The sequence below is a fragment of the Alternaria incomplexa genome (genome assembly GCF_024043165.1).
Source record: "Alternaria incomplexa strain BMP 0042 chromosome Unknown scaffold_4, whole genome shotgun sequence".
In the NCBI taxonomy this organism is placed as follows: domain Eukaryota; kingdom Fungi; phylum Ascomycota; class Dothideomycetes; order Pleosporales; family Pleosporaceae; genus Alternaria; species Alternaria incomplexa.
This window is the reverse complement of record NW_026249853.1, coordinates 249765-272498: the sequence shown is the minus strand read 5'-3', so window position 1 is coordinate 272498 and position 22734 is coordinate 249765. Positions and strand designations below refer to the sequence as shown.

The 22734-nt window shown below is 53.2% G+C and overlaps 8 protein-coding genes across 8 annotated transcripts; 2 read left to right on the top strand and 6 right to left on the bottom strand.

Annotated features, from left to right (window-relative positions):
• Positions 1 to 565: 565 nt before the first annotated feature.
• On the bottom strand, positions 566 to 1825 carry J4E90_003287 (uncharacterized protein; the record flags this gene model as incomplete). The annotated part of the gene is made up of 5 exons (XM_051432858.1): positions 566 to 593; positions 639 to 872; positions 940 to 1233; positions 1373 to 1748; positions 1798 to 1825. 5 exons carry the CDS (start codon positions 1823 to 1825, stop codon positions 566 to 568), a joined length of 960 nt encoding a protein of 319 aa, XP_051292756.1.
• Positions 1826 to 2039: 214 nt separating this feature from the next.
• Positions 2040 to 3011, top strand: J4E90_003286 (uncharacterized protein; the record flags this gene model as incomplete). The annotated part of the gene is made up of 4 exons (XM_051432857.1): positions 2040 to 2080; positions 2126 to 2377; positions 2425 to 2672; positions 2731 to 3011. The coding sequence occupies 4 exons, from the start codon at positions 2040 to 2042 to the stop codon at positions 3009 to 3011; spliced, it is 822 nt and encodes a 273-aa protein (XP_051292755.1).
• Positions 3012 to 6361: 3350 nt separating this feature from the next.
• On the bottom strand, positions 6362 to 8624 carry J4E90_003285 (uncharacterized protein; the record flags this gene model as incomplete). The annotated part of the gene is made up of 4 exons (XM_051432856.1): positions 6362 to 7514; positions 7565 to 7729; positions 7779 to 8191; positions 8247 to 8624. 4 exons carry the CDS (start codon positions 8622 to 8624, stop codon positions 6362 to 6364), a joined length of 2109 nt encoding a protein of 702 aa, XP_051292754.1.
• Positions 8625 to 9800: 1176 nt separating this feature from the next.
• Positions 9801 to 11983, bottom strand: J4E90_003284 (uncharacterized protein; the record flags this gene model as incomplete). Its single annotated transcript, XM_051432855.1, has 3 exons — positions 9801 to 11571; positions 11620 to 11641; positions 11977 to 11983. The coding sequence occupies 3 exons, from the start codon at positions 11981 to 11983 to the stop codon at positions 9801 to 9803; spliced, it is 1800 nt and encodes a 599-aa protein (XP_051292753.1).
• A 950-nt stretch (positions 11984 to 12933) lies between these two features.
• Positions 12934 to 14787, top strand: J4E90_003283 (uncharacterized protein; the record flags this gene model as incomplete). The annotated part of the gene is made up of 4 exons (XM_051432854.1): positions 12934 to 13114; positions 13160 to 13214; positions 13650 to 14389; positions 14447 to 14787. The coding sequence occupies 4 exons, from the start codon at positions 12934 to 12936 to the stop codon at positions 14785 to 14787; spliced, it is 1317 nt and encodes a 438-aa protein (XP_051292752.1).
• A 183-nt stretch (positions 14788 to 14970) lies between these two features.
• On the bottom strand, positions 14971 to 16619 carry J4E90_003282 (uncharacterized protein; the record flags this gene model as incomplete). The annotated part of the gene is made up of 3 exons (XM_051432853.1): positions 14971 to 15638; positions 15777 to 15909; positions 15948 to 16619. The coding sequence occupies 3 exons, from the start codon at positions 16617 to 16619 to the stop codon at positions 14971 to 14973; spliced, it is 1473 nt and encodes a 490-aa protein (XP_051292751.1).
• A 257-nt stretch (positions 16620 to 16876) lies between these two features.
• J4E90_003281 (uncharacterized protein) lies at positions 16877 to 20977 on the bottom strand (the record flags this gene model as incomplete). The annotated part of the gene is made up of 1 exon (XM_051432852.1): positions 16877 to 20977. The coding sequence occupies one exon, from the start codon at positions 20975 to 20977 to the stop codon at positions 16877 to 16879; it is 4101 nt and encodes a 1366-aa protein (XP_051292750.1).
• Positions 20978 to 21648: 671 nt separating this feature from the next.
• Positions 21649 to 22734, bottom strand: J4E90_003280 (uncharacterized protein; the record flags this gene model as incomplete). Its single annotated transcript, XM_051432851.1, has 1 exon — positions 21649 to 22734. The coding sequence occupies one exon, from the start codon at positions 22732 to 22734 to the stop codon at positions 21649 to 21651; it is 1086 nt and encodes a 361-aa protein (XP_051292749.1).

The window sequence follows — 22734 nt, the reverse complement described above, 5'->3', positions numbered from 1 at the left end:
CAAGTATGGCAGGAAAGATGCCCGATCGCGCCACAGGCGCTAGACTGGCATCCATCGCGAACGAAAAGAATGCGCGACGAGCAAACGAAAAGAAGCGCAACGCGAGAAATGCAAAGCAACGGAAGTAGATTCAGACATTCTACACGCTGAGAGGATAGATACTTAACAGCATTATCGTGGAGCATAAGCGCCCCCAAAACTCAAGGCGCGAGACTGCGCCGCAAAGATGGCTACCATCCAATCATTTAGCGACCGCAGGCCCGATTAGGGCAAGAACCACAACCTCGGAACGCGACGATTGCGGGCCGGCGCTGGAACATCCAATGCGATATCCGAGATGTGCGGCAAGTGGGTTCAGACTTTTCTGTAACAGTGGAAACGCAGGTACGGATAGCTATACTTGGGACACGTCGCGGAGATCTACCGGCGTCGCGATCTTGGCTTCGCGACTAGCAATATCGAGCCGCCTGACCATTATGCAGTAGGAGCACAAGGTCATCACGTTCTGGAAGCTTTTCTGATGATCTACCGACAGGCGTTTGTGTGTTGTCAACCGGGATAATCCTCAGCGGAAAGCCCCAACTTCGCGTCTCCTGCAAAATTGTGAGCGGTGAAAAGCGACAGCGCCTAGTACTTACCACCATGTGCGGAAGTCAACAGTTGATACATCGATACCCAGGTTCCGTAGTGCGCTAGTGTCCAGATGGCAGTCGTAAGGCCTGATGGTGCCATCTTTGAGTTCTTCGTCAGGTTTGAAGGGCTCCATATTGTCGAGCGGCAACCCCATGATATCGGAGAATGTTTGGCAGATCTGCCATTTAGTCATGCGATCTTCCGAACTGAATTGAAGAACGTTGGGTAGCTCGCGCTTCCTATAACAGGCCGTCAGCACTGTGTGAAAGAAGCATCTCATCAAACGGAGACGCGGGTTTGGCTTACGCGTTTGCGGGATCAAGATACAGCTTTGCTATGTCGCGGCATACTCGGCCAACGTCTTGAGTGTTGGTAGGGTATCGAAGCGCATAGTCGTCGACTTGAATTTTGGGTTGACCATGCTCTATTTGCTGGGCGTTCCACAATTGCGACATTAGAACATTGACTGCACTGTCTTTGGGTTCATCGCAGGATCCGTAGAGGACCGGTACTCGAAGAACGACGACTTTGTTCTTTGCTCCAGTCTTAGCAGCAACCTCAAGAACAGTCTGTTCGCCTTCCAGCTTGGTTTGGCCATACCTGATGGAGGTTGTCAGCCGTGATCAGACACCTCGCCCAGCATTATCCCGGGATGGCGTTGTTTCTGGAGCAGGCTCGGAAGACATGAACGAACGACCCAAGATCCGCTACGACTATGGTGTGATAAACCGATACTTACGTATTAGGTGGGCTCGGTGTCGAATCTGTCCTGTAGGGAGCTTCTCCAGGGCTTCCTGCAAAGACGTAGTCTGTTGAGATGTATATGAGGAAGATTCCCCTAGAGATGGCGGCTTCAGCCAGCGCTCGACTCGCGTCCACGTTCAATTTCCTGGCCGCTTCTGGGTCTTTGGTGCAAGAGTCAGGGAAGCGGTTGGCAGCACAGTGGACGACGACTTTCGGGTTGACTTCATCAAGCACCCTGGCGATCTCATTCTGATCCAAAATGTCCAGCTTCACCACATCTGGAGCAGTGATGCGATGCAGACCAGTGCCGATAGACTTCCAGCCATCTACCAAGAACTCTCGCTGCACTTGACGGCCGAGCAGACCACTAGCTTCGCTCTGGGGTCAGCTAGCAGTAACACATTCGTGGAGGCTATTTACCACCGGTGATCAATGCTGTCTGTGCCATACTGATACCATGCGCAATCAATGAGTTCTTGAGAACTTTGGTTGCGGTGATGACGACAGCGTGGTGCATCTGTGGCAGCTGCCGTGGGGCACCCCCAGGTCCGCGCATCATCACGTGCTTACGAGACCCTGAATCCCTGCGAGCTCGCCGCGACTGCTCGATTGTCGCGACGCAACAAGCAACCCACCGCTTACACGACCCATTCGCGCCCACCATGTCCACCATAGTCAAGGAAGCGTCCCAGAGCTCATACCCGTACGTCTGAAAAGCTGTGTCTATCGCATTAGCTAATTGAAGCAGCCCCGTCATTCCCAAAGACTTCAACGGCAACCAGCCAAAGACTATCCGCTTGTTCCCTCTAAGCAACTACACATTTGGCACCAAAGATGGCCAGCCCGAAGAAGACCCTTCCGTCCTTGCCCGACTCAAGCGGTTAGAAGAGCACTACTCGGAGCATGGCATGCGACGGACCTGCGAAGGCATCCTGGTCTGCCATGAGCACAACCACCCGCACATCCTCATGTTGCAGATCGCAAACGCCTTCTTCAAGCTGTACGCATTCGCATGCTCTGTCTTATATCATCACTGACGTCACACAGACCTGGAGATTACCTCCGCGCCGAAGACGACGAGATTGAGGGCTTCAAGGCGAGGCTGAACGAGCGCCTCGCACCAGTGGGCACACAGTTCACAGGCGAAGGCGTAAACGACGAGTGGGTAGTTGGCGATACGCTGGCGCAGTGGTGGCGGCCCAACTTCGAGACCTTCATGTACCCTTTCATCCCTGCGCATGTCACCAGGCCAAAGGAATGCAAGAAGCTGTACTTTATCCAGCTTCCTCGTAGCAGTAAGTCGACTCGAGTCGCCTGTCTCCCACAATATGTACAATTGCTAATACTTCGCAGAGGTTCTCAGCGTTCCGAAGAACATGAAACTCCTCGCCGTTCCTTTATTCGAGCTCTACGATAATACCGCGCGCTACGGACCACAACTTTCGGCGATCCCTCATCTGCTCTCCCGCTACAACTTCGAATTCGTCGACGAGGATGGCAATGTCGCAGCGTGCACACCTGGTGTAGGTCCGCCAGACGGATACCGGCCTCAGACCAAGGTCCTTGCAGGCGGCGATGGGGACGATACTACGATGGAGCAGAATGGGGAAGGTAGCGATATCACTCTTTCGTAGAGCGCTTCCGTCATCATTTCGCTCTCTGAGTTTTATCTTGCTAATTCATACCCGGTGTCAGGCGTTACGACAGCGTAGGCATCATGGCTTTGGTGGTTTGGTTACGATGCCCAACTCTCGACGGGGATGCTCGATATTTCTTTTCTTCCTGGCCTGGTACATAGAATGAGCAGCAGTGCATCATGTCGAATTCCGACTATACCGTACGCGCTTTGGGTTGCCACGGAACTGCAAACGTTACGCCAGGATAGTGCATAGCTAGGAGCATGGCGCATGCGATGAAGCTCATATCTCGAGGCCGTATCTCATCACTAAATCGCGCCATGCAAGTATAAGCGGTCTGTTGGCCCCTAGGAACCAATGTATATGATCCAGCGAGTACGTCCCAGATAATGTTCTGTGCCAGGCTCACTGGTTCCGCGATAACCGGTACCGACGAACCACTCAAAGCCTACCTATTCCAAACTACGTCCATACCAAAGTTCACTTTCAGATCGGAGCACTCGCGAAAGCAATGAAATCTGGTACCAGATGCCTGAGCCAAGGTACGAACGAAAAGAAACGGTTGTCTCTCACGAGAGCCTCACACATACGCAGCATATGATGAACCGTTGTCAACTACGGGAAGCACATTCTCCTATTGCTTGGGTCGACCAGATTCACGTCTTGAAGGTCATTGAATAACTCACCGGAATTTGCGACGCCGTACACACGATTGGCTGGTGATCCTCGTGACCTGAGGCCACTTACAAATCGCCTTCGTCCTCCTATGAAATCCCGGTAATGCTAATTGTGCCCATGTAGAGGCATGGTTCTTCAACAGTGCGGAGGAGAATTTTCGTTAGTTTACCGACCGTCTAGAAACCTCTATTCGACTCGTCTTCATATAAAAACCTTCACATCCTTCCTCTCATATGCTTTTCCTCTCACCATATAGCAGTAGCTTCCAGTCCCAACACAAGTCAATCAAGTCTCAGGAAGAACAACCTCACGCAAATGTACGAATAGCTTCCCCCTTACCTATTATGACTAGCTAATCAATCATAGTTTCAAAACGATACCACTCTCGTACTACCTGCCTAACCCTCTTGCCTACTGATACTAACTAAGACTTCCAGACCCTCACCAAAGATGCGTCTCCTCCTCTCCGTCGTCGCCGCCGTGGCCCTCTTGGCCACTGCCACTGTCGCTCACAGCGGCAAAGACAGGATCGTTTGGCACGAACGCCCGGTCAAGGAGCAGCATGGCTGCATAGTGACCTGCAAGAAGTCGTCCGATAAGCCATCGGAGTTCCTCAGGACACAGTGCGCCGTCTGCATGGACAGGATCCGGAACACCGTGTGCGCTGATTGCGCAGCAGCATACCGGGATGGAGTCCCGTTCGACAAGTCCGTGCACCGCTGTTACCGATGCCGTCATGTATCGGACTATGACTCTTCCTCCGAGTTTGACGAGCCTTGGGACAAGGATGGCGGGTTCTTTTGGCCCGGCCCCGAGGGCCCCGAGGACTGGAAGTTCCCACACTAGAGCAGTTTGAGAGGCTTAGGAGGATTCATGGAGGGAATGAATGACTATCACGCGCAGTGGTTTGCGAACAGTGGATGAAGACTTTTCCACTGATGGATATGGGTCACGGCTAGCATAGTACCGTAAAGCCAAATCAACTTGTTCGGTACAATAGTGAGCCTTATTGAGTGATTTACTTGTGAAGAAACGGAAGAACACTTGGAAGAAACCCGCTCCTCATCGTAACGACCACTTCCACAGCATCTTCCCAGAAGGGCACACCCCTATTGATGCACTTGGGAGAGTGTTGCGACCGATGCTCTTACACCCTAGGGCACGAGACGCTGAGCGACGCGAACAACTCACTAGTGCACATCTTGTTATACGGCGTCATACTGCTGCCTCTGCAATTACTACCACTATGAATCGTAGTCGTGCAATGCCTACAAAAACGAGACCACACGTCAGTTTACCTCCTTTGAAGCAGAACCTGAGAACGTACCCGATATCAGACTCGTACCACGCGAAGATCGATCCGACATTCTGATACGGAATGCATCTGTCCTCGCCGGGAAGTACGTAGATGTTCCAAGCAGGACCGTTGTTTTGATCGCAGTTGAGGTTGCTGAAGATCCAAATCTTGGCAAGGTTTTTGGGCAGGTTGCCGGATAGTGCGTCGCGGCCTAGCTCGGCTGTTTCTGCATCTAGTGCTGGTAGTGCTTCTGTGAGTAGTGCGGGTGCTAGATTGGTCGTAATCGTGGCTGCCAGAGCGCTGAGGCTGAAAAGGAGAGGAGAGAAGTGCATGATGGCTCTCTTGCAATATGAGGACTCAAGTAACGACGTTCTGAGACTGCTTTGATAGGTGCTCCTGGTGAAAGTCGAGGCTGCGTACTATATACGCGTAGCTTACCATGTCTCTAGTGCCAGCCCCAGCGGCCAAGGTCCTTCGAGACATGTGTGAGATGCTGGCAACGCTCATCGTGAGTATAGGGAACGTTTCAAGTCGATAGTCTTGCGATCGTGAAAGCCCTGTTCGTGCTGATCAATGCTATGACGCCTTTCTGCTTCCGCGCATCGTGAGCGCCACCTCCTCCTACATTTCGTATAGCCCTCTTCCACATGGAACGCCAGCACTCTATCTAAAACTGATCGTAAACACATTTGGCCTCGCAGGCAATAGCTCTTGAGTGTGTATGTCTCACAGTGTCATTTCGTGGTCGTAGATGTCAAGTTCGCTAGCAGGCCTCGGAGTCCGAAGAACAGTGACAGTTAGCGGGGCTAGGGCGTCTAGTGACAACTAGGAAGCACGGTTTGCTGAGAGCGTACAATTGGTTCGGGTGTAATTGTATGCGGGTTGAGAAACTGAGAAAAGCTGGCGTACACAGTTCGTGAGCGGTGTCAGGCAACTAACAGCCGGCATAGTGTCACCAAAACCTATAAGCTAGCCCAACTAGAGCCTACATTCCCATATCGACAGCACATGTGTCATCTGCAACGGGTGCTACGGTCAGTACAATCTGGTTGCTTGCAGGATATTAGCCGAAAGATGCGAAGAAGTTTTGATCCTTGGGGGAGGCTCAACTACCGGGATGTGCAAAGTCAGGAAAACTTGACGGGTAAATCACTCATCTATACGAAGAATTTTTAACATGAGGATGATCTTCTGATTGCTCATCCTCTGTACTCATAGTATACATTATCTTGTAATATACATTATATACTAACTATGTAGGGGAATGAAAGACTTATGGGTTAGGCTAATGTGATGATGATGTATGAAAGCGAGTGGTGCGTAAAGAGCGTTGCGACATCCAGTATGTGGGTCTACCCGTGCCACGGTAAACTCATGGGAGTACGATCTGTACAGTCCGGGCGATGCTAGGAACTCCCTCCTTCGACATGACAAAGACGTAGTAGGCACCTGGGATGAGAATGCCACTGTCGTCAGGCAGTGTAGCAGTGTAACTGCATCCATCACCCTTGACGTTGGTCAAAGGCACGCGGCGCTGATCGGTGTTGACGGAGTGTGTGACGCTGCCGATGCGGACCAAGGCGAACTTGAGGCCTGGTGTAGACGTCTCGACTTGGATGGTCAGTTTGCCTCCAACCTTGACGCTCTCCGCGCTCAAAGAGCTGATGACTGGTCGGGTTGCGGGGGTACCGTCGTTGTTAAAGAGATACGGTGGGGAAAAGATCTGGCCATCGGCATGGTCGACGAGTTTGTTGCAGTTGGCGGAGCTGCGGCCGACTCCCTGCGCGACGTAGCAAAGACCACCGCCACCGGAGAAAACGCGTCCATCGGCTAGCAGGATGCTGACTGAGTGATAGTTGCGGGGGACAGCTTGTGGTGCTAGAGTCTTCCAAGATTTGGTGGCTGGGTCGAACAGTTCTGGGTAGAGAGCTCCATCCGTATCGGTGAAGACCAATGAGCGTTTTTGACCACCGCTTACGAGAACTTTTCCGTCAGGCAGAACGACCGCGTTGGAGAAACCGCGAGGGTAGGCCATGTCCGCGACTCGCTCAACCTTGGCAGGGGTGTTCGGCTCGCCGATTGTAGTGATGTGGGCCCGAGCGTTGGCGTCTGCGTTGGTGTAGTCAGGCGCGCCGCCAGCACTCAAGATCTTGCCAGCAGTGGCATCGTACATGACGAAGATTCCACACATCGCATCATCAATGGGGTCACGAATACCAGCAGCGACTTGCGATCCAGTTCCCTTGGTACCGTACCAGTTCATGGCCTTGCTTGGACCGGCCTGGAAAACGGAGGCGTTCTTCCAACCAAACAACCATGCATGGTTGTCTTCACGCCAGATGCCTTCATGGTCGGTCGTGAGCATAGCCTTCATCTTCGCGTTTGGCAGTGCCGTCCAGGCGTTGGTGGTAGGGTCGTACACTTCGCCGTCTTTACCCTTGCGTGGGCCAGAGTATGCACCTCCGATGGTGAAAACGCGGTTGTCGGATGTCGTCGTGGATGATTGGTAGCCGCGAGCCATTTTCCTAAGTACCATCAGTATGAAGTTCATATCGTTGGGCTAGAAAAGACTAACATGTCGGGTGCACGAGTGAATCCGTTTGATGCTGGATCATAAAGACTGGCGGCGGAAGCGTCAGATCCTCCTTGGATCAGAAGCTTTCCGTCCTGAAGACTGCTCATTGCGGGACAGAACATGTCGTGATGAGTGTTGCTCACTGTACGAGCTGAAACAGCTCCACTAAGATAATGTTAGCGTGCGTTGATGATACTGGACCACTATGACTTACGTGTTGAAGTTGTAGTCCGCAAATTGAGTGCGTCCACCAGCACCTCCGAAAGCATCAGCGCCCCAACTCGAGAATACGAGAAGACGTTCCGAGACAGGGTATTCCGGGACGACATATGCAGCAACGGGGATGACGGGCAGGCGGATAAGATCTGACCATTCACCATCCTTCGCAGGTGCAGGCGCTACATTGAGACGCATTACATCGAAGCGTTTGTCGGTTGACCAGATCAAAGTGTTACTGCGCGAGTCGGCTTTGATGTGGCAAGCCTTCTTGGCAGAATCGTAGACAGCGGCGGTACACGTGGCCCAGTTGGCGCACAGGTAGGCACAGGTATCAAATGTGTTCACGCCTTGCCATACCTTCTCGCTTGGTCCGCGGATGTCGGTGCCAGGGCAGATGCTGTATTGTTTCTAGCGGTGCAATGTTAATGTCCGCGTGTCTCAAGCTACTGGGGAGCAGACTTACCCTGTTTCTGTGATACGTCCATTCGCCAGCAGGGCAGCGAGCGATGTTCACTTGCTCTGCTTGAATGACCTGGAAGCGATCGTTGGCAACCCAATTCAGGCCGGCAAGATCCTTGAAGTGGCAATCTTTCGTCTTGGTATCAAACACTGCCTTGAAGCAGTCCATACTCTTGTCGCAAAGTTTTGCGCATGCTGTAACCGAAGCAACGCGCGTGATCGATTTCGTGGGTCCTGTAAGGTCGGTGCCGGGGCAAACTCGATATCTGATGCCTTCCGCTCCAGTAAAGATATCGTCGTTGCCAGGGCAAGCATTAAGACCGTGGGTGAATTGTAAAAGAGTGGCTGCCGAAAGCACGGCGAAAAGAGTGCGGACCTGCATCTTGGATGTGAAATCAGACAACTGGCCTGAGGCAGGAATCGGAGGACTGGCGTCAAGTATCTATATACCCGTCCCAGCCACGATCCTATAACGGTGACCCGCATAGGAGTTTGCAAAAATGGATACCATTGAAACGAACGAGGGGATTGTAGACCTAGCATCGAAGAGGATAGCGTACTGCCAAGATGGGAACCGTTCGTGAGTAGCTACCCTGTATATGCTCACCTATATATCGTATTTTAGTATCTTCGATAGCGCTAATGGCACCAGATCCGGACCTAACAGGGGGTTCATGTCAACGGTAGCGGGCCGGGAGACCCAGGCAGGTTAGCGATGATGCCACTATCGGTATGCTCGGTGTTCCTGGAGTCATGCTGTTGACTGCGCCTCAAGCAAAAGATCGAATGGATCTCGGCTCTTGGGTCGTGATGTGGAGTGTCGCATTGTTGTAATGAGTTGTTATGCTGATGCGATGACCCCAGTTCCCACATTTTCATGGGGACATGTGCCTTTTCCTCGGACAAAGTGCTATACCTGACAGTATTTCATACATCCTGAACGGCCTGCTGAAGGATTGCGGCGGTGGTTCTACACGTGCCAGCTGGCAATTATCGATTCCATGTCAGGCTGCTTGAAACGCCAAGGCCAACGCTCCACCCCACCCCTGCGCCCATCAGGGAGACGTTATCTACAAAAAAAGAACTTCATGTGAATAACCACCGTCAAAACTCCGCCCCTGTTCCCAGCGCATGGGAATTGCAGGAACAGCTCTATCGGAGGTATCGTGGCGGATCCACACGATTTAAAGCCGGCTTGATAAGGTGCTCTAAATTTCAGTAACGCAATCCATTGTAGCTGCGATGCATGACATTGAGAGGTGAAAAGTGACGGTTGTCGGCACAACGGCCGGAGTGCAGAAGGCGATTGGGGTATCCTGGTGTGAATGCGGCTAGGTCAGCCGAGACGAAGGCAGCGCTTGCACTAGACTTTTGACTCGGAGCTAAAAGGGAGGCTCGGTGAATCTGTCGTGACAGCTGAGACACCCTGGTCCTCACTGCTCGAGTCAGTCTATTGATACAAAGAGCAGTCCGTCTTGGCGATGGCTTCTATGGGCACGATCACGTGTCGCATGAGGTACTCATCGAACAAGAGGATCTACGCGTGAATACGGTAGGTTCACCAGCCTTGACCGGGCATTCCAGCCCAAGCCGGCATTGGCCAATCCCATGGATTGCCATTGTAGTTCATCGAAGCTTGTTCCATGGGGAAAGCTACACAGCCCAAATTCATGCTGCCACGGGTAACGCTCGATTGGGAGCCGAGACTGTCCAAACTAATGAGCTCGGACGTTTGTGGATCATCAAGACCTGGCGTCTGGAATTGCGACTCTGCCGCTAGTTTGTCCCTTAGGGCCATCTTTTGTCTGATTTGCGCCACGATAGCTGGTGGATCCGATTGTTCGGACGTTATTGCTTCACGTGCCGACCAAGCTTGTAGAACAAGCCCCCCAAAGAGTGTGAAGAAAGGGTTGTTGGGTTTGGTCTCCACCGGGCTGTCCTTTTTCTCGAAGTCCATCAACCGAGCGGCGCAGTTCTCGCTCATTGCCTGCCACCATCGATCTGCGAGTTGGCCTAGTGGGCGTATTTTCAACTCTTGGGCGAGATGAATATAGGCAGGGAACGGGAAGTGCATGTAGACAACCCAGCGGAAATTTGCTATGAGGGGTGAGGTCATGAGCAGCGTATCGCACTCAAGCATACGGTGCGCAAATCCAAGACCAACGTTGCGCTGCTCCTCACTTCCTTGCGCAAGTCCCTTCGAGTTGTTTGATAGGTATTGTGCAAATCCGATCTTTGCGAGTGACGCGCGCGCCATCCACATGGTTAGAAAGTGCAGCGGGTTTTGAGCATCGCAACGCGTAAGATACTTTTGCTCTATCGTTGACTCAAAAGCGGCAAGCTCGTCAAGCCCTGAATAGGAGGCGTCAAATGCCTTCTTGGAGAAAGACTTCAGGGCCGGATTGATGAAATCCAAATGAGATGGGCTTTGACGAATGAACTCGCCAATCTGGCTACGGATGACTGGAAACAAGGCTTCGGAAACCACCTCAGACTCAACAGGAGGGGTCTTGGTCTCGACTCGTAAGTTGAAATCGTTGACGTTGAGCGGGGCTTTGCAATCCCATGTCGGGATTAATGTAGTGGACTTGCTCTCGGTCATTTCAGACATCCTGTTGTCAAAGAGTGAGAGAGACCACCATAGTCTTCTGCGTAATTCGGCCTCTAGCACGCAATGTTTGGAATTGGCAGATTCGGCATCGATACCCATTCGCTGAGCAATGCGAACAGCAGCCCCTAGCATCGAAGACAATGACCGTGGGTCTGTGTCTGGTTTGAGTGAGACCAGGTAGAGATGAAGGGCTGTCAAGCATTCTCGATCGTTAGACTTCAAGAAGTTACAATTCAGCAGCGCCTCCCTTGCACCCAACTGGTAAGATCTGATCAGGTCCGGCTTAGGCCTACCAAACCATGATTGACACTGCTCCTGATTGAGGCTGAAAATAGCCATGCAATAGATGGAGAACATTAGGGCCTCCAAATTTGGATCGATATGTGAGATGTCGCTAGCGGCATCGATGATGCGTGGCTGGAGGGTAGGCGTATGGGTGAGCTTCAATAATGGGTCGACATTCTCAAGGTACAGTTGCCAAAGTTTGAACACCTGGCCTTGTGGGGGATGGAGAACTGATAGGTCGACGGCCGTACTACGCGAGCAGAACAAGAGATCTTCGTTACGGTGTAGTTTCTGCGCATAGAGGTTGTCCCAGGCTTGCACAATCTGCGCTTGCTGTAATGCGTGTTGCGAAGAGCCGCTGTTCTCGGAATCGTCGTCGCTGCCGTCGTCATCAGCATCGTATGCTAATCGGTTTAAGGCAAGCCAAAAACTCCTAGTACAGTTAGTAGTGTCTCTTTCAAGTGCTACAGTTTCTGCGTACTTGGGTTGGGTGTTGTCGGTATCTGATATGGTGGACGATTGAGCTCTGAGAATCTCCTGACCGCGACTGACGTTACTTTCGTGGGGCCCTGTGGATAAGTTCGAAGATGCATGTAAGGGTCGGAAGGCAATGCCGTTCGTCTTCAAGAGGTCTTCGTAGTGGCGAAGACGCTCAAGCAGCTCCCGTTCGGCAAATCTGCGACGTCGTTGGCGTGGTTGCGTCGCTGCGGAAATGCATTGCACACCCGCCTTCTTGCAGTTTGAGCAAGGAAAAGCCCGGTCACATTTGACCTTTCTTTGCGCGCATAGCACGCACGAAAGCACGCGCTGAGACTTGCTTGCATGCGCTAATGGAGACAGTGCATCAGCGCTGAGTTCAGGTGTGGGTATATCAGACGACATGTCAAGGGAACGAGCTCTCTTTCGTGACAGCGGTATTGATCAGGTATGCGAGCGCGGAGTGGAAAAGGCCACCACAGAGCAGGTGGCGAGGCAGGCGCTAACCAGGCAGTCAGGCAACCAGACGCGAGGCGCTCGCCTGGCTCTGCTTATCCCCGGGCTGACTGCAACGAAAGAGCATTGTGGCTTCATGTGAGAAATATGGGTCCTTGCGACGAAGAGGGCGGTTCGCAGGAGAGCAGGCAGGCAGGCCGGCGCAAGAGGGTGCCCAGGCTCGATACCACCATCACGACGCGTGAGGCTTACGTAAACCGCACTTCCCGCTTCAGTCGCGTTCGTCAACCACATCCACTCCTTTCTCTTGTTTCAGCAGTGGCGGGATGACTTCCATCGCAATATCTCCGCAATCTTCGCGCGTTTGTTCACGCGTATTGATGTATGGAGTCCATGTTCGATCCGCGATGGCGTAGTGACGCGCACCGACGCCTCAGTAAGGTGCGGCCAGCCTCTCGGTCAGATCTAATCCCCGAGCCCATCACGTGATCTCTCTCCCATCGAACACCAACTCTGGGCATTCAGGACATTGAATTGTTACAACACATCGAATCGTTAGTATGCGTTCGGAGAAACTCTGGTATTTCCTACCAGTTCTGAATCACTCGTTACTCTGCAACAGGTCGAAGTTCGCTTCCAAGGTTTGCGTAGACCGCCTCCATGTCGGACATTGCTACTCCCCGAACGGGATTGTATTGCAAAACACCATTCGGGACGTTGCACATACCGAATGTACATATAACAGCCAAGCTTCTCTTGACAAGGTTCTAGTATATCCAATCTCAAGTTTCCCACTGAACCCCACTGCGCCTATTCCGAAGTTTACGCCATGACTACAACATCTCAAGTTGGGACTACAACAATGGCCCATCCCGCTAGTTTGCACGAAGAGCTTAAAAAGGATGCCTCACCTTCAGCCTCTGGAGGCAACGAGTACGCAGATTCCGAGGAGAACTATAAGCCCAAAACGCTCAAGTTTTGGCTCGTCATCATCTCGATCTATCTGGCCTTCTTCCTTGTCGCCCTCGACCGCATGATCATTGGTACGCGAGGTTGCTCCGTCTTCAGTCCTTACTGACACTGTTTAGCTACTGCTATACCGGCAATCACAAACACATACGGCACTATCGCGGATATAGGCTGGTATGGTAGTGGCTATATGCTTACGTGCGCAATCTTCAATCCACTCTTCGGCAAAGTATACCAGCTTTACGATACGAAACGGACGTTTTTGGTGTCCGTCTTCCTGTTCGAAGTTGGCAGTGCATTGTGTGGGGCCGCACCTACTTCTGTTGTTCGTAAGTAATCCACCACATCGCGAGATGATACACTCGCTTACCCTCATTGAAGTCATCGTCGGTCGCGCAATCGCCGGTATCGGAGCAGCTGGACTTCAATGTGGTGCGGTCATGATCATTGTACCTCTCGTGCCATTGCGAAGGCGACCCATTTTCACTTCTTTTCTCGGACTCGCATTTGGTGTGTCATCTGTATTGGGGCCCTTCGTTGGAGGCACATTTACTGACAATCCGTAAGTCTCCAGGCTTTCTTCATGAGTCACGGTTAACACGCGAATAGGACCTTGACGTGGAGATGGTGCTTCTACATAAACCTCCCCATCGGTGCCTTGACGTTCGCATGCATATTCTTCTTTCTGGATCTCCCTTCAACGCCTAAGGAGAAGCTGTCCATTCTTGCTCAGCTCAAGCGCCTCGACCCAATAGGTCTTCTCTTCTTCGTACCATCCATGGTATGCCTTATTCTCGCTCTTCAGTGGGGAGGTACAACCGATCCCTGGTCAGCACCGAGAATCATCGGCCTGCTCGTCACATTTGCAGTTACTTTCATCGCATTCCTGGTTGTGGAGTTTACGATGCCGGATACAGCCATGGCCCCGCCTCGGGTCATCTTGAACCGTTCGATGGGCGGTGCTATGCTATTCATCTTTCTCCTCGCCGGCGGTATGATGAACGCTGTATACTACATCGCCATTTGGTTCCAGGCAGCCCAGGGCCAGTCTGCCATGCAGGCTGGTGTACGCACAATACCGTTGTGCACATCGCTCATTGTCTTCGGCATTATCACAGCAGTGATAACTCAGAAGATAGGATATTATGTCCCTGCTTTGCTCCTTTCGGCCGTTGTCGCATCAATCGCCAGTGGCCTCCTTTCTACACTTACGCCGGAGTCGAGCGCTCGCGAATGGATTGGTTACCAGGTCTTCTACGGGTGCGGGCTTGGCTTTGGGGCTCAAACAACGAACTTGGTGCCGCAGACTATCCTGTCACGCTCAGATGTGTCCCTAGGCATGGCGATGAGTAAGTTTCACTGTATGAACTGCATGCCGAACATACACTGACTTCGTAAACCTATAGTCTTCTTCCTAAATCAACAGGGTGGTGCTATCTTCCTTGCTGTTGGACAAAATCTTTTCTCGACTCAGCTCGTCAAGCAACTATCGGGCAACTCCAACCTTGACACTGGACTCATCATCAACACCGGTGCAACAGACCTCCGAAAAGTGGTAGCGGCGAACCAGATCGATACGGTGGTATCGGCGTACAGCTACTCAATAACTCGGACGTTTCTGCTAGCAGCAGCACTCAGCGCTTGCACCATCATTGGAGCGTTGATGGTGGAATGGAGGAGCATCAACGAACGTGCAGGAAAGCCAGCAGAACAAGCGTCAAGAGATATAGAGAAAGAGGCTGCTTGAACTGAAGCACCCTACATTTGGAATACACAGCAATGAAGCAATCGACGGCGTTGGGAATAGAGGAATTGTAACTAGAAGAGAGTATCATAGCATAATAGAACCTAATACACAATCGATCGTTATATAAGGTGTTTTCGCAAATCCATCGACATAAGCCGACGAACCATACCCTTGCTTCTAACACTAATTAGCCAGGTTACTAACATCAGCGCTGCGCATCCTCTCCTTCGACACCAAGAGCTCATTCGGGAACCATTCCGATAACTTGCCACCCGGTCTCCCCGGAGCTTCAGGCAAGTCCTCTTCTTCACTACCAGCAATCATGATACCAAGAGCAGCACCTGAAAGCCAAGCCCACACCATCCCTTCTCCCGAGAAGCCCGCCGCAATCCACTCCCCGCACGAGTCCTTGTCAGACGCCACGCGTTTTCGTGCTTTGATATCCCGCCCCGTTAGCTTTGCATCCAAGCGACCGACGAATGGCATGTAATCGCCAGTCAGACCGATGATGCCGGACCACATCTGCTTCAACTCTGCACCAGCACCCCATTTGGGATGAAACACTGCCGGAAAGACACCCGCTATGTGTGCGGCGGTCAATAAGTCGAGTTGAGGGCCATCGTTATACCGACCGACTTGATCGATACCTTGTTTCAGCGATCGCACGAAGCCGCCTCCGATCATCAGATCTCCTTTGGGACCACTGGTGGCTGGTGGACGTTGTGTGACGTAGTCGAAACCCTCGCCGTAGACTACACTCCATGAGCGCATGCCGTCAGCATATGGGAATGTTTGTCCTGGTTGCTGAGCGGACATGTGGGCTCGTGCGCCCACGATCTTGCTGCGTAGCCCTGGGACAAGGTGGCTTGCAAAGCTGTTGGTGGCATGGACTATATGGCGGGCGAATATCGTTCCTCGAGTAGTTTGCATAGCGTATGGGAAGTCTTCAGAGGCCGTTTCTGAGACGCTTATTGCTTCTACAGGCGTACTTGTCTCGATAGAGAGGGTGTCAGGGAAGTCGTTGAGAAGACCATTCCAGATAGATGCAACGAATCGATACGCCCAGATAGCGCCTGCTTCGTATGACAAAGCACCGACGACGCTGTTGTTGACACCGAATTTCTATATTCGTCAGCATCAGGAGTTCCTTTGCTAGTCACCTCGGGGTGTCGTCGAACCTTCTGCACTTCATCACCCTTCCACACAGCAATCTCAACCTCAGGCAACCATTTCTTCAACTCCTCAACATCGGCGACAGCTTTGAGGAAACTTTCGTCATCCAGAAAAAAGTCCACAGTCTCGACCTTCCGAGCTTCGGCAGCCTCAATGCCTTCGCTTTCAGATAATTCTGTTAAGTACTTGACATGCAAAAGCTGGAAACGCGCCAGGGCAGCAGCACGATCTTTGGGCAACAGCTTGCTGAATCGAGAGAAGCTTTCGTACACTGAAGGTTTTATGTGGCCACCGTTCCGAGCAGTCGCACCGCTGCACAGCTGTCGAGCTTCGAGGACCACCACTTTCTCATCAGTGCGGATGTTGCGACGGCGTCGCTCGTTTAATAATGACCGCGCAACAGCAGCGCCTGCTATCCCGGAACCGATAATGACCACATCTACGGTTTGCGGTAGTTTGGGCGAGCTTGCGTCGCATAGTGCAGGGTGTGGAGGGTCGCTGAGCCAGTAAGTTTCGGATGGCTTGGGGACCGGAAAACCCGGGGGTTGTGATGCACGCTTCAGAGCTTGATCGAACTCGGTTGACAAAGCTCTTAAGAGAGATGCTGCTGCGATGAGAGCCTTGGCTGTGTTTCGCAGAATTGAGAGAACTCCGCCCATCTTGACCTAGATCTATTGACTGAGACAGCTGATTGCAGATTTGCTTGTTGTACGAGGATGGAGAGTCCCCTGTTGTGCATTTCCTTGGCAAAGTGGATGCCTGACACGATGTACGAAGTAAAAATACACCTCGCCTCTGCAAACAATCGTTTGGATGCTTGTAAATCTATCATTTCCGTATCGTAAATGCCTATAGTAACCTCCCTAAACGCCAACCAATCCATGCATACCTAATCGCGTCTCTCGTCAAGTGTGCTCTAGCCGACCCATCGCCTAGCACTCTTGAACATGCGTGACCACGGGCCAAGTTCGCCCCATCCTTCTACATCTCGTGGGATATAGCTTCCGACCTCCTTCAAGATAGTGCGTTCGGGGTGCGGCATCATCGCCAATACCCGACCATCGGTACTCCTCACACCACTGATACCCATTGGACTGCCGTTCGGGTTGTATGGGTATGTCTCGGTTTGCTTTCCATAGTTGTCGACGTAGCGGAACGACACAAGGTTTTCGTTGTAAAGCGCCTGTGGGCTCGAAACCGCGGAAGCAGATTTGGAGAAGTGAGCGCGTCCCTCGCCGTGCGCGGTGACGATGGGGAGTTTGGATCCAGCCATGCCGTGCAGGAAGACAGATGGCGGTGTGTTGGGTCCCTTGGGATCGAGCACCTCGACCATGCAGACACGCGCTTCGTATTGCTCAGACGCGTTACGCTCGAAGCTGGGCCATAGCTCCGCACCAGGAATCAGCTCCTTCAACTTGCTCATGAACTGGCAACCATTGCAGACACCAAGGGCGAAAGTGTCTGGGCGCGCGAAGAATGTTTGGAATTCTTTGCGGGTGTTAGGGTGCAAGAGGACGGACTTTGCCCATCCTTGGCCTGCGCCAAGCACGTCACCGTAGGAGAAACCACCGCACGCTGCTATACCTACAAAGCCAGCGAGCGATACACGCGAAGAGATTATATCGGTCATATGTACATCAATGGCAGTGAAGCCAGCCTGGTGGAAAGCAAATGCCATCTCGGCTTGGCCGTTCACACCTTCCTCGCGAAGGATAGCTACGCGGGGCTTGGCGGTGAAAGGTGACTTGAGGTTGGACATGAAGGGCAGAATGTTTTCGGCAGGCTTGAAGTTGAGGTTGTACGACAGGCCTGGGTCTTTGTCGTCGAGGATGTTCTTGAACTCGGCGTCGGCGCAAGCAGGGTTGTCTCGGAGCTTTTGCATGCGGTACGAGGTCTCTGCCCAGCGCTGCTGGAGCTTCTGGCGTGTGCTGCGGTAGACATTCTGGGTGCCGACGTAGAAAGAGATGTCTTGTTTTGACGCCTCAGGCACGCGACCGATCTTCTTGATCATACCTGGAGGCGGCCCGCAGGTAGCGAAGCAGCGGTTGAAGGCAACTTCGTCCTTCTTCCTGATCTGGAAGACAGCTCCGAGCTCTTCGTTGAATAGCGTTTCCAGAACATCCTTGGGTTCGCTTGACGCTGCGATGCCGTCGAGCATGATCTCAATACCACATCGTCCAGCAAAGGCCATCTCAACAAGGGTTGTGAAAAGACCACCGTCAGACCTGTCGTGGTATGCAAGCACGATATCCGACTCATGAAGTTGTTCGATCGCATCAAAGTAGTCCTTGATGATATCGGCGTCGTAGACATCGGGTGCTTCGTCGCCGATCTGCCCGAATGTTTGTGCCAGGGCAGAACCGCCCATGTGTTTCTTGCCTGCCGCGAGATCAACGAACATCAGGACAGTTTCACCGACATCCTCGACTCTCTCCAGAGCGGGTGTCCATGTTCGATCTGTGCGGTTGACAGGCGCAAATGCAGTGATGACAAGCGACATGGGTGCTGTGACTTCCTTGGCCTCACCGTTGTCGGACCACTTCATCTTCATGCTCATCGAGTCCTTGCCGACGGGAATAGATATACCAAGCTTAGGGCAGAGATCCATGCCGATAGCTTCGACGGCCTCGTACAAGGCTGCACCCTCTCCGGGATGACTGCTTGCAGACATCCAGTTGGCCGAGAGTCGGACTCTAGATAGCCTGTCGAAGAGGCTTGCTGCAGCAATGTTCATCAGAGACTCTGCGACTGCCATCCTGGCAGATGCGGCCGGCGAGATGAGCGCCAGGGTAGGCTTCTCGCCCATAGTCATAGCCTCGCCAGTCCTGACACCAGCCAGTAGCGATGTAGCTGTTACCGATACATCGGCTACTGGAACCTGCCATTTGCCAACCATCTGATCACGGACAGTAAGGCCACCGACGGTGCGGTCTCCAATGGTGATCAAGAAGGACTTGGAGCCTACGGCTGGTAGGGTGAGAACTCGGTCTACGGCTTCGGCGATCAAGCCATCCTTGGGTGTGTCGGGAATATACATTGACAAGCTGCTGTCAAAGGCAGGGAGCCTCAACTTGCGGCTCTCGACAATGCGGGACATCTTTGGTGGCTTTCCGAAAAGTGTGGCCATTGGAAGATCGATGGGTGTAGGGTTCTCCTTAGAGTCCCTGTCGTTCAACACTAGACGCTGCTCCTTGGTAGCCTTGCCAACGACGGAGTAACCGCATCGCTCACGGTGGCAGATGCGCTTGAACAAGTCGAGTTGGTCAGGGCTGACTGCAAGCACATAACGCTCCTGGGCCTCGCAGCACCATATTTGCAGTGGGCTCATGCTCTTGTCAACATTGTCGATCTCGCGTAGCTCGAAGATGGCGCCGAGACCAGAGTCGTGAACAAGCTCGGGCAGCGCGTTGGACAGACCGCCAGCTCCGACGTCGTGAATGAAGAGGATAGGGTTCTTGTCGCCCATAGAGCGACACGCGTCGATGACTTCCTGCGCGCGCCTCTGCACCTCGGGGTTGCCTCGCTGCACACTAGCAAAGTCAAGGTCGACCTTTCCTTCGCCGGACTGGATACTGGAAGCTGCGCCGCCACCAAGACCGATAAGCATGGCAGGTCCACCGATAACGAGAAGGTGCGAGCCAGCGGGTACAACGTCAGGGTCCTTGAGCGCATGCTGCGGCCTGACGGTGCCCACACCACCTGCCAGCATGATAGGCTTGTGGTAGCCCCGTAGCTCCGATTCTTTCTCGTTTGTGAAGACGCGCATGAGCATGGTGCGGAAGTAACCGGTGGTGCAAGGGCGACCGAACTCATTGTTGAACTGGGCGCTGCCAATGGGGGCCTCGAGCATGATGTCCTGGCTGCTGGCGATGTGCGCAGGCTTTCCGACGTCCTTCAGCTCCCATGGGCGTTCGAAGCCCTCGATGTTCAGGTCGGAGACGGTGAAGCCCGCCAGTCCAGCCTTTGGCTTGGATCCACGCCCGACGGCTCCCTCGTCACGGATCTCGCCGCCAGAGCCCGTGGCGGCTCCGGGAAAGGGCGATACCGCAGTCGGGTGGTTGTGTGTCTCGACCTTGCAGAGGATGTGTACCGTCTCTTTGGTGCCGTGCCACTCGCCCGTCAGGTCGTTGGGTGCCCAGAAGCTCGCCTCCTCGCCGTTCAAGACAGCAGCATTGTCGCTGTACGCGCTGACAACGTGCTTGGGGTTCTTCTGGTGGGTGTTGCGGATCATGCCAAACAGCGACATGGGCTTGCGCATACCGTCGATGGTGAACTCGGCGTTGAACTGCTTGTGGCGACAGTGCTCCGAGTTGACCTGGGCAAACATGAACAGCTCGACGTCGACTGGGCCCCTCTTGAGTTCTTGTGTGTATGCCTCTACGAGGTACTCAATCTCCGACTTGTCCATGGCCAGGCCCAGCTCGCGGTTGGCGTGGTCGAGGGCGGCATGGGCGCTGTTGTACTCGTCGAACTTGATGGTCGTGGCCTGCGCAGGCTCGCCCTGGCCGAAGATGGCGTCGAGGTTCGGGGCGGTGCGGCTTATTGTCTGCGTCATGCGGTCGTAGAGATGGTCGCGGTTGGGGATCTCGTCGGCTTCGAGGGCGCGGTCAAAGGTGGCGGCGATGACCATGCCGCGCTCGATGCGCTTGACTGCGCCTTCGAGCGTGCAGGTGCGGGCGATCATGGAGGCGAGGGAGCTCCATGGCGATATCGTGCCGGCGCGCGGGCAGACGTAGAAGAGGACCGTCTTGTCGTCGCGAGGCTCGCCGCCGCGGTTGACAGCGTCGAGGAGGACCTGGGCGAGGCGGTCGTCGCTGCTGGGGTATTCGCCGTAGTGCAGGATCTGCTGCAGCGTCTTCAACTCATCGTCGGCGAGTTGCTTGAGGGGGTTGACAAAGTGCACCCACAGCGAGCGCACTTCGGTCGCGCCAATGGCCTGGGCGAGGCGCTGCAGGCGGAAGTCGGAGAAGGCGGACGAGCCCGGCAGGATGAGATAGGGGTCCTCGTTAGACGCCATCGTGTGTGACGCCGAATCGCTTTCTGGGAATCGTAATCGCGGGTGTCCGAAGACCAGAGCGATCGCGGGCGCGTTCACATGGCGGGGGAGGGGGGAACTTTACAAAAAAAATCGGCGCGCGTCACTGCCGCCGAATCCTTGCTCTTTTCCGCGCCGCAACCTCCATAATACTTTAGGCCAACGTCTAAACTCCAACTCCAATACAACAAAGCCATTGCGATTCGCGATCAAGGCCCCAAGGTTTCGTGTTGGTAGCCTGGTGCATAGGCAATTTCCCGTCTAAACCTACCCATGCTCAACCAATGCCGCCTTTGCCTCAGCATCTGCAGACCCAACGCGGCCATTGAGATTTCCTACTTATCTAACCATGCTGTGCGACTATAGTTCCTGACTGGCGCTGCGACTTCTTCGCTCAGGATGCGCCGTGGAACATGATACACTTGACGTCGACTACACCGCTTATCGATATAGCCCGACATGTACTACTACTACTACTACTGCGTCTATTCCAGCCCGATCTGACCTCAATATTTGAGTATGCAGGCTATCCCGACATGTATGCTGTCTAACCAAGCGCGGCGGATCTCAAAGTTTGGGAATATGAAACGCGCTCTTACGTATGTTGACGATGCCATTACCATACTGCTCGATGCTTTCGCTATCTGAATGTCTCAAAAACTATCCAAATGCACGCCGACCCCCTTCTCCGCGGCCAGCTCCATCAAAGCCTTGCCAATCGCGATATCCATAATACCCACGCCGACACTCTTGTACACAACAAACCCCTCTTCAAGCCACTTCTGCACCCCGCTATCGCTCCTCAACCTATCCACCTTCCCCACCTCAAGCATCTGCTCCGGTTTCAGTCCCGCTGCTACCAGCTCACCAGCCTCGTCCATACATCCTTTGATGCTATCAACAGTGATCAACCCTTGGTAGACCTGAGAGGCAAAAAGACCGGAGGGATTGCTGATATCCTCCAGTAACTCCGGATCAATCTCTTGCATGTCCAAACGATAAGACCCGATTGCAGCGATATACCGAGACTTAGCAAGGCCAGCGTTCGATGTAATATACGAAGCCGGGAACAACGGAGATGTGCTGGGTGTTGTGCAAAACATGACATCTGCTTCTGTGACCAAATTCTCCAACGCATCTTCCTTGTCATTGAAAATATCCATCTTGATATGTCCACCGACTTTCGATTGTGCCAGTGAATTAAGGAGTTCCTTCGCTCTTGCACTTGATCGATTTACAACAGTAATCTTCCGGATAGCATCTCCTTTCAGGAGGATAGCAAGGCGGATATGCCACTCTGCCTGCTTACCCGCTCCAAACACCACTATGTTCTCAGTCTTCTTCCGGTACCGATACAACAACATACTCCCCAGCGCTGTTCTGAACGCCGTCAACTCTGCCGCATTCAACACGCCTACTGCCTGTCCCGACTCATCGCAAATCGTAAGTACACTTCGTAGTGCAGGCTTGGGATTCTCTCCAGGTGGAGTCGCTTGAGATGGTGCGACACCGACTATCTTCACACCGATAGATGATGGTGTTGTTGCTGGCATGAAGAGGCTGACCTGACCGTTTGGTCGCGCGACATGCGCGCGATGTGGTTGATAGGGAACTTCATCGTTGCATGAGTATTCGGTAAGGGCTTGGTTGAGTGCTGATGCAAGGTTCTGGACGTCGGATGGGGAAATGTTATGGAGGAGGGTTTGAATGTCGGCGTCGGAGAGGACGGTGAAAGTCAT